This window comes from Macaca mulatta, chromosome 19 (assembly GCF_049350105.2).
Source record: "Macaca mulatta isolate MMU2019108-1 chromosome 19, T2T-MMU8v2.0, whole genome shotgun sequence".
Lineage (NCBI taxonomy): Eukaryota > Metazoa > Chordata > Mammalia > Primates > Cercopithecidae > Macaca > Macaca mulatta.
The window spans coordinates 936417-952015 of record NC_133424.1 but is presented as its reverse complement, the minus strand read 5'-3'; the positions used below and the strand labels follow the sequence as shown (position 1 = coordinate 952015).

Genomic DNA, 15599 nt, shown 5'->3' with positions numbered 1-15599 from the left:
GCCCCTGCCTCACCGTGAGTGCAGCAGGGAGCCTGAACCGCCTGCCACAGGTCCACTTGCACCGTCTTCCCATCCAGCACCACACTGGGTGCCTTTGCTGTCTCCCAAGAGCCCCTTACCCATGGAGTTCCCCCACGTGCAGGTGTCTGACCACCCAGGACCCGGGAAGCAGGGTCGAGGAGCTCCCAGTTGAAGTCCAGTTGCTGAGATGCACCCTGTTTTGGTGTTGCTGGGGCAGGGGCTGATGGTGACGCTGAACAGGTTTTAGAGGAGGTTCAGGGTGGCGGCGGGTCCTGGCGCCCAGCAGCTTGTTTCTGATCCCAGCCCTGCCACTTGCCAGTAGGTGACCGTGAGTGGCAGAGGTCAAGGCTGGACTCCGGGAACGTGGGCCTGACACTCCTGAGGCCTCCCGGGTGGTCCCAGCCGAAAGGACCCAGTGTGGGCCCCTTGGGCCTCGGTTTCCCTGGCGTGGGTGCCCTCAATCCCCAGGCACCCTCAGCTCAGGGCTCCCCAGGACCCGGTGGGGGCACAGACCCCGGCGCCGTTTCGTGGGGTCCCCCGCTCCTGGCGCCCCTGTGCTGTTCTGTGCAGCGGGAGGGCAGGTGCGCCGGGGACACCCACACCGTCGCCAGGTGGGTCCCGAGGAACTGCAGCTTCTCACGTGCCGGGGCAGGATTCTGTGTGAGGAGGAAACAAACTCCTCCAATGAAGCCGCGTCGCCCCTTCAACGTGAAGGTGCTTCCTGCTTTCGGGGGGTTCGGGGTGCACAGCGCGGCTGCCACTTCCTGAGGAGGAAAGTGGGGGGACCCGTCCTCCCCGCGGCCCTGCCGGTCCCGCGTCTTCCTTCTCCACGTCCCCCGGGGCTCCGAGGCCCGACCCGCGGGAACCTCCAGCCTCTGTCGGCCTCACACCCGGGTCAGGGCCGGGACTCCAGGCGGACGAGGGCCCCGTGGCGCCCAAACGCTCCCCCACCCGCTCCTTTCGGCGCCGCGGGCCGGCGGGGGCAGAGTCCAAGCTCCGGGGCCGCCACACCCCTCCGCGCCCCTCCGCGCCCCTCCGCGCCGCTCCCCTCCGCTCCCCTCCGCTCCGCTCCGCTCCCCTCCGCTCCGCTCCCCTCCCCTCCCCTCCGCTCCGCTCCCCTCCGCTCCACTCCCCTCCGCGCCCCTCCCCTCCGCTCCCCTCCGCTCCCCTCCCCTCCCCTCCGCTCCCCTCCGCTCCACTCCCCTCCGCTCCACTCCCCTCCGCGCCCCTCCCCTCCGCTCCCCTCCGCGCCCCTCCCCTCCGCGCCCCTCCGCGCCGCTCCCCTCCGCTCCCCTCCCCGCTCCTCCCCTCCCCTCCGCTCCCCTCCGCTCTGCTCCCCTCCCCTCCCCGCCGCTCCCCTCCCCTCCGCTCCCCTCCGCTCCACTCCCCTCCGCGCCCCTCCCCTCCGCTCCCCTCCGCGCCCCTCCCCTCCGCGCCCCTCCCCTCCGCGCCCCTCCGCGCCGCTCCCCTCCGCTCCCCTCCCCGCTCCTCCCCTCCCCTCCGCTCCCCTCCGCTCCGCTCCCCTCCCCTCCCCGCCGCTCCCCTCCCCTCCGCTCCCCTCCTCTCGCTCCGCTCCCCTCCGCTCCGCTCCCCTCCCCTCCGCGCCCCTCCCCTCCCCGCCGCTCCCCTCCCCTCCCCTCCGCTCCCCTCCTCTCGCTCCGCTCCCCTCCGCTCCCGTCCCCTCCGCTCCCCTCCCCGCCGCTCCCCTCCCCTCCCCGCCGCTCCCCTCCCCGCCCCTGCCCGACCCTCCCCTCCCCTCCCCGCCCTACCTGCCCTTCCCCGCCCCTGCCCGACCCTCCCCTCCCCTGCCCTACCTGCCCTTCCCCGCCCCGGCCAGACCCTCCCCTCCCCTCCCCGCCGCTCCCCTGCCCTCCCCTCCCCGCCCCTGCCCTCCCCGCCGCTCCCCTCCCCGGCCCTCCCCTCCCCTCCGCGCAGGGCGGGCTCCGCACCCACGTGACCCCGCGGTCGGGCCGGGAAGCGACGGGACGCGCTGGGACCGGCGTCGGGGGTCGCGGGGACCATGCAGCGGAGGTGGGTCTTCGTGCTGCTCGACGTGCTGTGCTTACTGGTCGGTAAGAGCCGCGGGACCCGGGCGTGGGGGGGACCCTCCCGGGACGGACACGCCCCCGGCTCCGCGCAAGTTTGCAGGGGAACGGGGAGGCCGCACGCCCGGGTCCCTCCGAGGCCCAGACCTCCCTCCGCGCCCCCCACCGCGCGCGCCCTCCCGGGCCCCGGGGTCCCCGCGTCCCAGGCCCGGGGGATTGGGGGTCGCGAAAGGCCCGGGGAGCCGGGACCGGCATCCCCCGCCCCCGCAGCAGGAAGTCGCTGCCTCCCCTCCCGCCCCGCCCGGCCTGGGCGGTGATTCACGCGGGCGGCGGCCCCGGCGGGCCCGGGAGGTGGGTCCGCGCCTCCGCCCCTGGGGTGGGCGCTCCCTCGACCCTGGCACCCAGTGCGTCGGTGGGATTCGAACCTCTGCAGTGCGGGGAGGTCCAGCCGCCCTCCCGGCTCAGGCGGGGGAGACGCTTGGAGATAAAGTCTGGGTCCCAGGCTGGGGGGGTGCCGGGAGAACCAAACCTGTCCGGCGGGTTTGCGGGCAGATGGGGCGAAGGCCCCCCTCCCGCAGGGTCCCGGGAACAAAGGCCGAGTGTTTGCTCTGTGGCTGAACAGACAGTGGCCCCGGAATTCTATCCCTGGGGGTGTCCTCCCCACCAACGTGTTTCCTGCTTCTCTGCCATCTCACAGCAGGGCCAAGTCCTCTCACTCCCAAAGGAGACCCTTTTTAGGGGGGGCCAGGTGACAGCAATAAGTCCCTGTGGGGTGTCTGCCAGCCTGGGTGCCATTTCCTGAGCACCTATGGTGTTATTTATTTAAACATTTAGGTGGCACTTTCTGTATGCCAGGTACTAAGCAACATGCAAATAACGAAAACATTTCCCTTACAACAGCCTGTGAGGGAGGTGCTGAGTCACCTGCTGGAGGCCACACAGCAGCGGGAGGCCACACAGCAGGGGGAGGCCACACAGCAGCGGGAGGCCACACAGCAGGGGGAGGCCACACAGCAGGGGGAGGCCACACAGCAGCGGGAGGCCACACAGCAGGGGGAGGCCACACAGCAGCGGGAGGCCACACAGCAGGGGGAGGCCACACAGCAGGGGGAGGCCACACAGCAGCGGGAGGCCACACAGCAGGGGGAGGCCACACAGCAGCGGGAGGCCACACAGCAGCGGGAGGCCACACAGCAGCGGGAGGCCACACAGCAGCGGGAGGCCACACAGCAGGGGGAGGCCACACAGCAGCGGGAGGCCACACAGCAGGGGGAGGCCACACAGCAGGGGGAGGCCACACAGCAGCGGGAGGCCACACAGCAGCGGGAGGCCACACAGCAGCGGGAGGCCACACAGCAGCGGGAGGCCACACAGCAGGGGGAGGCCACACAGCAGGGGGAGGCCACACAGCAGCGGGAGGCCACACAGCAGGGGGAGGCCACACAGCAGCGGGAGGCCACACAGCAGGGGGAGGCCACACAGCAGGGGGAGGCCACACAGCAGCGGGAGGCCACACAGCAGCGGGAGGCCACACAGCAGCGGGAGGCCACACAGCAGCGGGAGGCCACACAGCAGGGGGAGGCCACACAGCAGCGGGAGGCCACACAGCAGGGGGAGGCCACACAGCAGCGGGAGGCCACACAGCAGCGGGAGGCCACACAGCAGGGGGAGGCCACACAGCAGCGGGAGGCCACACAGCAGCGGGAGGCCACACAGCAGCGGGAGGCCACACAGCAGGGGGAGGCCACACAGCAGCGGGAGGCACAGCCGAGATGGGGTTGGGTGTAGCTGCTGTGTGCCAGGGGTGGTGGCCAGGCCAAGTGCACCTCCGTTCTGGAAGCTCGCGCACATCACGGTTCAGTCAACACTGAGGTTCCAGATGCTGGCATGAGGGCAGTGTGAGGGCGGGAAGGCTCCCAGGGGGCTAAACGAAGAGAAGGTGTCTGTCCTGGGGACCCCAGGGAGAGCTTTCCAGGCAGAGGGAAGCCCGGCGTCCATCTGAGTCTCTAGTTGGAGTTGCTGGGGCAAGGAAGTCGGAAACGGAGGCTAACCTGTGTGAGCCTCTGCCTCAGGAGAGCTGTGGGTAGGGGCTGGACTCCTTCTCAGCATCTTGTAACCCTGACTTTCCACCCGGCCGGCAACTGCAGGAGCCTCCTCCAAGGCCTCTCTCCGCCCTTACAGCAGCTCCAGCCCCTCCTGCGCAGGTTCTTAATCCCAGCTCTCTCCGCAGTCCTGCCCCAGTGCTTGCCTCTTCAGCCACTGTCCCGCCTCCAGGCCCCGGGGCTGCCCATTCTTTTTTTTTTTTTTTTTTTTTCTCTCAAATCTCGCTCTGTTGCCAGGCTGGAGTGCGGCGCGATCTCGGCTCACTGCAACCTCCGTGTCCTGAGTTCAAACGATTCTCCTGCCTCAGCCTCCCGAGGAGCTGGGACGCCACCACGCCCAGATCATTTGTGTATTTTTAGTAGATATGGGGTTTCACCAGGTTGGCCAGAATGGTCTTGATCTCTTGACCTCATGATCCGCCGGCCTCGGCCTCCCACAGTGCTGGGATTACAGGCGTGAGTCACCGTGCCCTGCCTGCCCATTCTATTCTGCATTCCCTCCACCGTTCTTGCTCTGTGAGGCAGACCTCTGTTTTCTTCACTGGATTATTTCCCCAGACTTCGCCAGCATGGAAGGTGCACGGTGTCCTAGGGCCCTTGACGTTGGCATGTGGGGAGGAGTGTGTGGTTCCCTGCCCCTCCGCTGACATTCAGAACTTAGAAAAGCCACACCCGTTTGTACTTGCCCTGCTGGGCCAAAGGATGCCCTGCCTTGGTTTGTCTCTGGGGTAGCCGATGCGGGCTTTGTCGTGCACCTGCCCCATGGAATAGGGAGCTGCCCTCCGCCCCTGTCCTCCATCGCTGACTCAGGGCCCCCAGGAGCCCCAGTGCCATGGCAACACCTTCCATAAGTGGCTCTTAGATGTATCTTTGATCCCTGAGGCCAGAGCTGGGTCTGTCCTGGTCACCACGTGGCTGGCCCGTGGCCTGTCATGAGGATCGATGAAGGGGCAGGTGTGTGAACAAAGGCCTCTCAGCTGTGCCCCTTCCTTGGTTTTTTCCTGACTTCTCTGGCCAGTTTTTAGGTTAAAATAAGTCCCGCCTGATTTTAACAGATGTTTATTAAACATCCGCTCTGGCCAGGCCCTGATCAGGGTCCGGGGACGGTGCCCTGAACACGACAGGCCCCTCCTGGTGCCAGTGGGTGGATGGGGGAAATTAATGTCAGTGTCCCACCCGTGACTGCGTAATTCCACATGGGATTTGCATGTGGAAGAGGGAAAAAGAGCAAACCTTTCCTTCTGTGAGAGTGACGCTGGCGTGGACGGTCGGGAGGGGAGATGAAACTGAGAGTGGAAGTTACTCAGAGCTACTCTGGGGCCTGGCACATAAGTTAGAACTACTTTGGGGCCCGGCACATTGGCTCACACCTGTAATCTCAGCACTTTGGGAGGCTGATGCTGGAGGATCACTCCAGCCCAGGAGTTTTTGACCAGCCTGGTCAACATGAGACCCCTGTCGCTACTTATAAAAATTAAAAAAAAGGCCGGGCGCGGTGGCTCACGCCTGTCATCCCAGAACTTTGGGAGGCCGAGAGAGGCGGATCACGAGGTCAGGAGCTCGAGACCATCCTGGCGAACATGGTGAAACCTCGTCTCTACTAAAAAAAATAAAAAAACTAGCCGGGCGTGGTGGCGGCGCCTGTAGTCCCAGCTACTCGGGAGGCTGAGGCAGGAGAATGGCGTGAACCTGGGAGGTGGAGCTTGCAGTGAGCTGAGATCGCGCCACTGCACCCCAGCCTGGGCGACAGAGCGAGACTCCGTCTCAAAAAAAAAGAAAAAGAAAAAGATATTTCGTGCAGAGAGAAGTGCCTGTTCAAAGGCCCTGAGGTGGGTGTGTGCTGGGTTTGTTCAAGCAGCAGAAAGGAGGCTGTGAGGGTGTGAGGGGAGAGGGCCTGGGGAGTTTGTGTTTGTCTGAGGGGGATGGGAAACGGAGTGTTACTTGGGCCTCCCACGTGCTGTGGAAAATCTCTTCCTTGCTGTCTGGTGGGAGCAGAGGTGGGAGGCCTCCAGGCCAAGGCCCCAAGGCAGGTGCGTGGGGCCCCAAGGCCCCGCTGGTGAGAGAACCTCACAGCTCCCAGGCTTTTCCTCCCCACCAGCCTCCCTGCCCTTCGCTATCCTGACGCTGGTGAACGCCCCGTATAAGCGAGGATTTTACTGCGGGGATGACTCCATCCGGTACCCCTACCGTCCAGATACCATCACCCATGGGGTCATGGCTGGGGTCACCACCACGGCCACCGTCGTCCTTGTAAGGCAGGAGGGGCTCAGAGGGGCGGGGATGGGGATGGGGTGGGCACAGCTTTACCCTGGGGGCCTGACTGGGTGGCACAGCCCTGCCCTGGAGGTGTGTGGGGGGCTGGGGGACACAACCTTGCCCCGAGTGGTACTTGTGGGTAATAGGACCCCCTTTAGAGTCCTCAGCTCTCCAGCAGCTTTGGGGAGGCCCGTGGGGAGGAGTGAGGGTTCCTGCGGCTGCCCCCCCCCCCCGGGCCTGAGGCCCTTCAGCTGCCCCACTTGCAGGTCTCGGCTGGGGAAGCTTACCTGGTGTACACAGACCGGCTCTATTCTCGCTCCGACTTCAACAACTACGTGGCTGCCGTCTACAAGGTGCTGGGGGCCTTCCTGTTTGGGGCTGCCGTGAGCCAGTCTCTGACAGACCTGGCCAAGTACATGATCGGGCGTCTGCGGCCCAACTTCCTGGCCGTCTGCGACCCTGACTGGAGCCGGATCAACTGCTCGGTGTATGTGCAGCTGGAGAAAGTGTGCAGGGGAAACCCTGCTGACGTCACCGAGGCCAGGTGCGTGTGGCTAGCAGCCTTCACTCTTGGGGGGAATGGGAGGTGAAGACACTGGGAGGCAACAGGCAGCTGGTCGGGCAGGAGCCAGACCTCAGGGTTCCGTGGGCCCTGCAGACACTGGGAGGCAGAGGGGAGCAAGCTCTGTCTCCGTCTCCCCTAAATTTCACGCTCTGCCCTTTTCTGCACTATCTTTTTTTTTTGAGATGGAGTCTTGCTCTGTTGCCCGGGCTGGATCTCAGCTCACTGCAACCTCTGCCTCCTGGGTTCAAGAGATTCTCCTGCCTCAGCCCCCCTAGTAGCTGGGATTACAGGCGTGTACCACCGTGCCGGGCTGATTTTTGTATTTTTAGCAGAGACAGGGTTTCGCCATGTTGGCCAGGCTGGTCTCGAACTCTTGACCTGGTGATCTGCCCGCCTCGGCCTCCCAAAGTGCTGGGATTCCAGGCGTGAGCCACCGCGCACCGCCTTCTGTACTACCTTCTTACTATCTCTACTGATAAGTCCTTAAATTTTTCACCTAATTGTTGTCCTTTTTAAAAACTGAAATAAAATTTGTGTCAGATAAAATTCACAGTTTTTTCCATTTTAATGTGTACAATTCATTTTTTGTACATTCACAATGTTGTGCAGCCATCTCCTCGCCCTAATTCCAGAATATTTTTGTCACATCAAAAAGAAATCCCACAGCCTGGGGAACATGGCAAAACCCCATCTCTACAATGAATCAAAACATTAGCAGCCACGATGGGGTGCACCTGCAGTCCCAGCCCCGTGATGGGGTGCACTGCGCTCCCAGCGACTGTGGAGGCTGAGGCAGGAGGATCCCCTGAACCCGGGAGGCAGAGGCTGCAGTGAGCCAAGATCATGCCACTGTATTCCAGCCTGGGAGACACAGCGAGACCTTGTCTCAAAAAAAGAAAAGAAAGAAAAGAAGAGAAAAGAAAGGAAAAGGAGCCCTTGTGCCCATTAGCTGTCACTCCTCCCCCAGCGCCTCGCAACCACCACCATCCTGCTTTCTGTCTGCGGATTTGCCTGTTCTTAATGTTTCATATAAATGGAATCATACGCTAATGTGGTCTTTTGTCTCTTTTTCTTTTTCTTTCTTTTCGTTTTTTTCTTTTTGAGACAGAGTCTCGCTCTGTCGCCCAGGCTGGAGTGCAGTGGTGCGATCTTGGCTCACTGCAACCTCCGCCTCCCGAGTTCAAGCGATTCTCCTGCCTCAGCCTCCACAGTAGCTGGGATTACAGGTGCCTGCCACCATCCCCGGCTAATTTTTCTGTATTTTTAGTAGAAACAGGGTTTTACCACGTTGGTCACTGTGGTCTTGAACTCCTTACCTCGTGATCCACCCACCTTGGCCTCCCAAAGTGCTGGGATTACAGGTGTGAGCCACCACGACCAGCCCCTCTTTTTCTTTTTCTAATTAAAAAAATGGCAAGGGGGCCAGGCAAGGTGGCTCACACCTGTAATCCCAGCACTTTGGGAGGCCAAGGTGGGTGGATCACCTGAGGTCGGGTGTTAAAGACCAGCCTGGCCAACATGTTGAAACCCAGTCTCTACTTAAAATACAAAAATTATCCGTGCATGGTGGCGTATGCCTATAATCCCAGATACTCGGGAGGCTGAAGGAGAGAATCGCTTGAAACTGGGAGGCAGAAGTTGTAGTGAGTCGAGATTACGCCATCACACTCCAGTCTGGGCGAGAGAATGAGACTAAAAAAAAAAAAAATGTGTTTTGCCTCCTGGGTTTACGCCATTCTCCTGCCTCAGCCTGCCGAGTAGCTGGGACTACAGGCGCCCGCAACCACGCCCGGCTAATTTTTGCATAAGTTAGTGCATTCTTGTATGTTTTTGAAGTTCATCCATGCTGTAACATTCGGTCAGTTTTTGCTTTATGTATTTTGGGATTCTGTTGTTTAGTATATTTACTTTTATAATTGTTATATCTTTTTGATAGATTGACCATTTCATCATCATAGAATGATATATATGAGTTTTGTCTCAATTTTGTCTTGATGTCTATTTTGTCTGATAGTAATATAGCTATTCTGGTTCTCTTTTTGTTACTGTTCGCTTATAATATTTTTTTTTTCCATTCCTGGACTTTCAACCTGTTTATGTCTCTGACTCTAAAGTAAGTGTCTCATACCTAGCATAAGATTGGGCCATGTTTTTTAATGTATTGTCCAATCTCTGATTTTTTTTGAGACAGAGGCTCACTCTGTTGCTCAGGCTGGAGTGCAATGATCTCAGCTCACTGCAGTCTTGGACTCCCAGGCTCAAGCCATCTTCCCACCTCAGCCTCCCGAGTAGCTGGGACTACAGGCATGTGCCACCACATCCAGCTACTGTTTATTTTTTTTGGTAGAAACGGGGTTTTGCCATGTTGCCAAGGCTGGTCTTGAACTCCTGAGCTCAAGCGATCCACCCACTTTGGCCTCCTAAAGTGCCGGGATTACAAACGTGTGCCACCGCACCCAACCAGATCTCTGACTTTTTACTTTGTGTGTGTTTGTGTGTGTGTGTTTTTCATTATATATTAATCTTTTATTGAATTAAGGCATTTAATTAAACTTTGACTTTTAATTGGAGAGTTTATTTATATTCAATGTAATTCCTGATAAGGAAGGACCTCTGTCATTTTGTTTAGGTTTGCTTAGGTTATTCCTTCTTTTTTCAATTCCTCATTACTGTCTTTTTTTTGTTTTGCTTTTAATTTTTTTTTTCTTTTACAGATGGAGGTCTTGCTATCTTGCCCAGGACTCGAATTCCTGGGCTCAAACCATCCTCCCGCCTCTGCCTTCCAAGTAGCTGGGACTACAGGCATACACCACCACATCTGGCTGGTTTTTAAATTTTTTTATAGAAATAGGGTCTCGGCCGGGCGCGGTGGCTCAAGCCTGTAATCCCAGCACTTTAGGAGGCCGAGACGGGCGGATCACGAGGTCAGGAGATCGAGACCATCCTGGCTAACACGGTGAAACCCCGTCTCTACTAAAAAATACAAAAAAGTAGCCGGGTGAGGTGGCGGGCGCCTGTAGTCCCAGCTACTCGGGAGGCTGAGGCAGGAGAATGGCGTAAACCTGGGAGGCGGAGCTTGCAGTGAGCTGAGATCCGGCCACTGCACCCCAGCCTGGGCGGCAGAGCAAGACTCCGTCTCAAAAAAAAAAAAAAAAAAAAAAAAGAAGTAGGGTCTCACCATGTTGCCTAGGCTGGTCTCGAATGCCTGGGCTCGAGCAGTCCTCCCGCCTCAGCCTCCCAAAGTGCTGGGATTACAGGTGTGAGCCACCGAGCCTGTTCATGCTAAATAATCTTTTTCTTTTTTTTATTCTCTTTTTTTGAGGCAGAGTCTGGCTCTGTTGCCCAGGCTGGAGTGCAGTGGTGCAATCGTGGCTCACTGTAGCCTCCACCTCCTGGGTTCAAGCACTTCTCCTGTCTCAGCCTCCCAAGTAACTGGGATTACAGGTATGTACCACCACGTCCAGCTAATTTTTTGTGTTTTAAGTAGAGACAGGGTTTCACCATGTTGGCCAGGCTGGTCTCAAACTCCTGACCTCAGGTGATCCACTTGCCTCGGCCTCCCAAAGTGCTGGGATTACAGGTGTGAGCCACCACGCCCGGCCGAATAATCTTAATTGACCTGTTTTCTTTCTTTGTTTTTTTCCTTTCTTCTTTTTTTTGTTAATTGACCTATTTTCTTTGTTTGCTTGAGTTGGAGTCTTGCTCTGTCACCCAGGCTGGAATGCAGTGGTGTGATGTTGGTTCACTGTAACCACCGCCTCCTGGGTTCAAGCGATTCTCCTGCCTCAGCCTCCCGAGTAGCTGGGATTACAGGCGTGCGCCACTGCGCCTGGCTAATTTTTGTATTTTTAGTAGAGATGGGGTTTCACTCTGTTGGCCAGGCTGGTCTCGAACTCTTGACCTCATGATCCACCTGCCTCAGCCTCCCAAAGTGCTGGGATGACAGGTGTGAGCCACCGCGCCCGGCCAGTCGACCTGTTTTAAAGTTCACTGTCTCTTTTGCTTCCTCAGACCTGCTACTGAGCCCCTCTCAAGTGATTTTCCATGTCAGATAAATCTTTATTTCGTTCCTTTTATAACTTCTGTTTGATATTCTCTGTTGGATGAGACAATGTTCTCATATTCCTTTGGCTCTCTAAGCATTTTATTCATTTATTTATTTTTACTTTTCTTCTTTGAACATATTTTAAATGGCCAACTAAAAGTGTTTGTCTAGAACCCAGGCTCGATGGCACACACCCGTTGTCACAGCTATTTGGGAGGCTGAGGCAGGAGGATCGCTGGAGCCCAGAAATTCAAGTCAGGCCCTCTCTTAAGAAAGAAAGTTCGTAGTAAGTCCAACATCTGGGTGTCCTGAGGGACAACGTCTATTAATTGATTTTTTTTCCTATGTATTGTTGGCCACACCTATGTTTTTCTACATGCCTTGTAGTTTTTTTTGTTTTTTTTTTTGGAGATGGAGTCTTGCTCTGTCGCCCAGGCTGGAGTGCCGTGGCGTGATCTCGGCTCACTGCAACCTCCGCCTGCCCGGGTTTAAGCAAATCTCCTCCCTCAGCCTCCCGAGTAGTTGGGATTACAGGCGCCCGCCACCGCGCCTGGTTTCTCCATGTTACCCAGGATGGTCTCGATCTCTTGACCTCGTGATCTGCCCAAAGTCCTGGGATTGCAGGCATAAGCCACCGTGCCCAACCTGTTTTGTTTTGTCCTAAATTGGGTGCTTAGAATATTATAATGTAGCAGCTCTGGAAATATGACCCTACCCCCTCCCCGGGTTTGTTCTTGCTGTTTGTTGCAGTGGTTATTTGTTTAATGCAAAGTCTGTATTTTTGTCCCGCGGGGCCGTTTCTTCCTATTCTTTTAGCCTAGTGGTCGTGATAGGACAGAGATTTCCTTCAACATCTGAAACCAAAGAAACCCACAAAACCCTCCCAGAGTTTGTAGAAGGGTCTGTGTGCATGTGGGGTCAGCCTTTCCATGGTTCAGCATGTTTTCAACTCTTAGCTTTCGCTTCCTGCGTGTGCAGAGCCTGAAGGCAGCCAGACGTGAGAGCTTCTCGCAGGCCTCTCCTGAGCTCCTGCACAGCTCTGGTCTAGGTTCCAAGCCCTCATCGCCCAGAGCGTTTTATTCCCTGGCCTTTCCCCTGCTCTGTTTGGTTGGTCTGTTGTTTGCCTCATCTGCTGTCGCTGGCCCCAGGCAGCAGAGAATCATAAATGTGTTGTGAATGTTTCCTCCAGATGTCCCCCAGGTCGTACCTCAGCACCGCAGAACGTCCAGTCAGGTGAGATCAAGGCCAGCCCTTGAGCCATACTCCCGTCCACAGTTGCAAGTAACGTCTGTTCTTGGAATCTGTGCTGGGCATGTGGTCTGTTAGTCTGTTATCCTCAGGCCACCACCAGTCTAGGCAGTGGGAGAGGGACCAGGATGAGTTAAGACGCCACAGAGCTGTTTGTTCTGAGATTCGGCCGGTTTGTCTCGATCAAGTCGTCTGGTCGCTGCAAGCTTTTGATTAGTCCCAAGAAAGTTGATTGGTGACTTTTTGGCCATTTTTCAAAATTGCTTTTGAAGTTTCTTGCTCTATTTTCTGTCTTTCGTTGATGTCTTTCACTGAATCTTGAATTTATATAGAAAGGAGTCTTCCCTCAGGTCCACAGATGGGAGAAAATCCCGAAAAGAAACACAGTGAGAACGGAACTGTGGTGTCGCCTGCTTGCCAGACACGATTGTCTGCCCTGGGTTTTGGGTTCAGGCCTCAGGGTCTTCACGGATGAGGCGTCTCATGCCACAGCCCCAGTCAGACTCGTATCCCATTATCAGATAACTGGAACAGAAAAGGGGAACAGTTTCTGCTACTGGGATTTGACTACATCTAGCAGCAGCAGCCTCCGTGTCGAACCCTCCTTTCTGTGGGAGGGGCGGGGACAAGGGGGAGGTTGGAAGATGCTGAGAGCCACCTGCTCCTTCTCCTTCCTCAGGCTGTCTTTCTACTCGGGACACTCTTCCTTTGGGATGTACTGCATGCTGTTCTTGGCGGTGAGTCTGTTCCTCCAGGGCCTGCTTGTCGGGGGAGCCGTGGCTAAGTCACTCCCTTCCCTGGACCTCAGTTTTTCCAGCTGTAAAATGGGTGGGTAGTGGTGGTGATGGGGGGCTAACTGATTTGTTTATAAAAACAGGAGGCTCGGCCGGGCGCGGTGGCTCAAGCCTGTAATCCCAGCACTTTGGGAGGCCGAGACGGGCGGATCACGAGGTCAGGAGATCGAGACCATCCTGGCTAACACGGTGAAACCCCGTCTCTACTAAGAAATACAAAAAATAGCCGGGCGAGGTGGCGGGCGCCTGTAGTCCCAGCGACTCGGGAGGCTGAGGCAGGAGAATGGCGGGAACCCGGGAGGCGGAGCTTGCAGTGAGCTGAGATCCGGCCACTGCACTCCAGCCTGGGCGACAGAGCGAGACTCCGTCTCAAAAAAAAAAAAAAAAAAAAAAACCGGAGGCCCTGGGCTGGCCGGTGTCTGCCTCAGGCCTCAGTGCTGCCATCTGTGCGGTGGGAGGGGAGCGCCTGCCAGGCGCACAGGCTAACGCGTCCTCTCCCCACCCAGCTCTATGTGCAGGCCCGGCTCTGTTGGAAGTGGGCACGGCTGCTGCGGCCCACAGTCCAGTTCTTCCTGGTGGCCTTTGCCCTCTACGTGGGCTACACCCGCGTGTCTGATTACAAACACCACTGGAGCGATGTCCTTGTTGGACTCCTGCAGGGGGCACTGGTGGCTGGCCTCACTGTGAGCTTCTAACCCTAACTCCATCCCCTGTGTTGTCCAGAGACCACTCCCCACTCAACCCTCATCCTGCCCCGGGCACCCTTGCCCCACCAAGTCCTTCCCTGGGCCTCGTCCCTGTCAGTCCTCCCTGGGACCCCTCCTTCTGCCCCCATTTCACCCCGGGACCCCTTCCCCCCAACCCCAGTCCTTCCCTGGACCCCCCTGCATCCCCCATTCCTCCCCTGGGTCTCCTTCCCGGGCACCCCAGTCCTTCCCTGGACCCCTGGCCCTACTGCAGTTCTTCCCTGGGCCTGTCGGCTCCCGAGTGCTCCCCACTGGTCCTCCACTAAGTACACTCCCTTCCCACCCCAGGTACTTTTCCTCTCATTGCCCACCGAGGCCTCTCACTCCCACCTGGGACCCTGTTCATCCCCCTCCTGCTCATGCCCATGTCCCTGGTACCTGGCCAGCCCTCTGCCCGTTCTCACCTCTCTCTGCTCTGCCAGGTCCGCTACATCTCAGACTTCTTCAAAGCCCGACCCCCACAGCACTGTCTGAAGGAGGAGGAGCTGGAACGGAAGCCCAGCCTGTCACTGACGTTGACCCTGGGCGAGGCTGACCACAACCACTGTGGGTACCCGCACTCCTCCTGAGGCCGGACCCCGTCCAGGCAGGGAGCGGCTGTGAGTCCAGCTGAGGCCCACCCGGGTGGTCCCTCTGGCCCTGGTCAGGCACTGAGGGCTCTGGACGGGCTCCAGGAACCCTGGGGTGATGGCAGCAGTGAGCTGGCTCTGCTGCCCCCGCCCTGCACTGGACCAGGGGTCTGGGGGTGCCGGGTAGCCTCAGCATTTGGAGGGGGACCTGTTCCCATCGGTCCCCAAATATCCCCTTCTGTTTATGTGGTTAAGGAAGGGACCGAGAGATCAGATAGTTGCTGTTTTGTAAAATGTAATGTACATGTGGTTTTTAGTAAAATAGGACACCTGTTTGACAAGTGGTCTCAGCGCCTCTGTTGCTTATGGCCATTCTGGGACTGCGCTGCTCACATCAGAGGGCTCCCCTGCTGGGCTGGGCGGCGCTCGGGTGCCAACCACACTCACCTGCTGTGACGGGAGAAGACGGAAGCCCGGCCCTTCCGTTTGTCCAGCACAGCGCTGGGGTCAAGGGTCAGGTGGATCAGCCCACACGGGGGACACTTCACTGCGGAGAGGGCCCTAAACAAAAGGCTCTCCGGTGGAAGGGCCCAGCCTCCCCCGGGGAGGCCTCCCTGGAGGGACTGGAAGTCCTCTGCCCCAGGTTCCTAGTAGAGGCGTCTGAACGGAGGCACTTGGGCTAAGCGTGGCGTGAGTGAGCACGTGGCTGGACCCACCCAGGGCCTGGGTCCTCGCACCAGCTGGGCACCGAGTCTGGGTGCGGAGGACAGTATCCCTGGGGGGTCCGCTGGGTAGAGCCTATTGTCAGGCCTGAAGGATCACACACAGGATTTTCGCCTCAGCCCCCTTCTGAGCCCCTTCCACAGGTTCGCCCAGCCCTGTGTCCTTTAGGCCCAAAGCTGGTCTCTCTGGCTCGAAGCCCTCCCCTCCGCTCATGTCAACCCCCGTGCACCTGGGGGCCGCGCTTCTGAAACGGGTAATTCAGGGGCCGGTTTCCCTGAAATGATTACAGAACACACAGAGCTTACTTTTTCGATGGAGGGTAAAGGGTAAATTCGTTTTTGTACAGTGGGTGACTTAAGTATCTGCCAGCGTTTCACTTGCACCTGGAACCTATCTTAGTCCCCAGCCCCCGCAGGGTGTTCCTATCAGGCCTTAGCCTACGGTGAGGGTAATGTAGCACTTGGGTGGGGGGCGGTGGGGGGCAA

The 15599-nt window shown here is 58.4% G+C and overlaps 1 protein-coding gene across 11 annotated transcripts; it reads left to right on the top strand.

The window, feature by feature from the left end:
- Nucleotides 1–1968: 1968 nt before the first annotated feature.
- PLPP2 (phospholipid phosphatase 2) lies at nt 1969–14732 on the top strand. 11 transcript variants are annotated; one of them, XM_077978759.1, is made up of 7 exons: nt 1969–3046; nt 3462–4411; nt 5887–6418; nt 6691–6968; nt 12962–13019; nt 13583–13759; nt 14245–14732. In XM_077978759.1, the coding sequence occupies exons 3-7, from the start codon at nt 6383–6385 to the stop codon at nt 14389–14391; spliced, it is 696 nt and encodes a 231-aa protein (XP_077834885.1). In that variant the 5' UTR covers nt 1969–3046; nt 3462–4411; nt 5887–6382; the 3' UTR covers nt 14392–14732. The 11 variants fall into 11 exon arrangements, with proteins under 11 accessions (XP_077834885.1, XP_077834883.1, XP_077834884.1 ...); XM_077978757.1 differs by having other exon boundaries at nt 1969–3136; nt 3570–4411; XM_077978758.1 differs by having other exon boundaries at nt 1969–3136; nt 3552–4411.

Coding starts and splice junctions, on each gene's coding strand:
- PLPP2 (XM_015122253.3), top strand. CDS start 2,042: ATGCAGCGGAGGTGGGTCTTCGTGCTGCTCGACGTGCTGTGCTTACTG. Junction 2,094..6,266: donor CGTGCTGTGCTTACTGGTCG/GTAAGAGCCGCG, acceptor CCTCCCCACCAG/CCTCCCTGCCCTTCGCTATC. Junction 13,760..14,244: donor CACTGGTGGCTGGCCTCACT/GTGAGCTTCTAA, acceptor CTGCTCTGCCAG/GTCCGCTACATCTCAGACTT.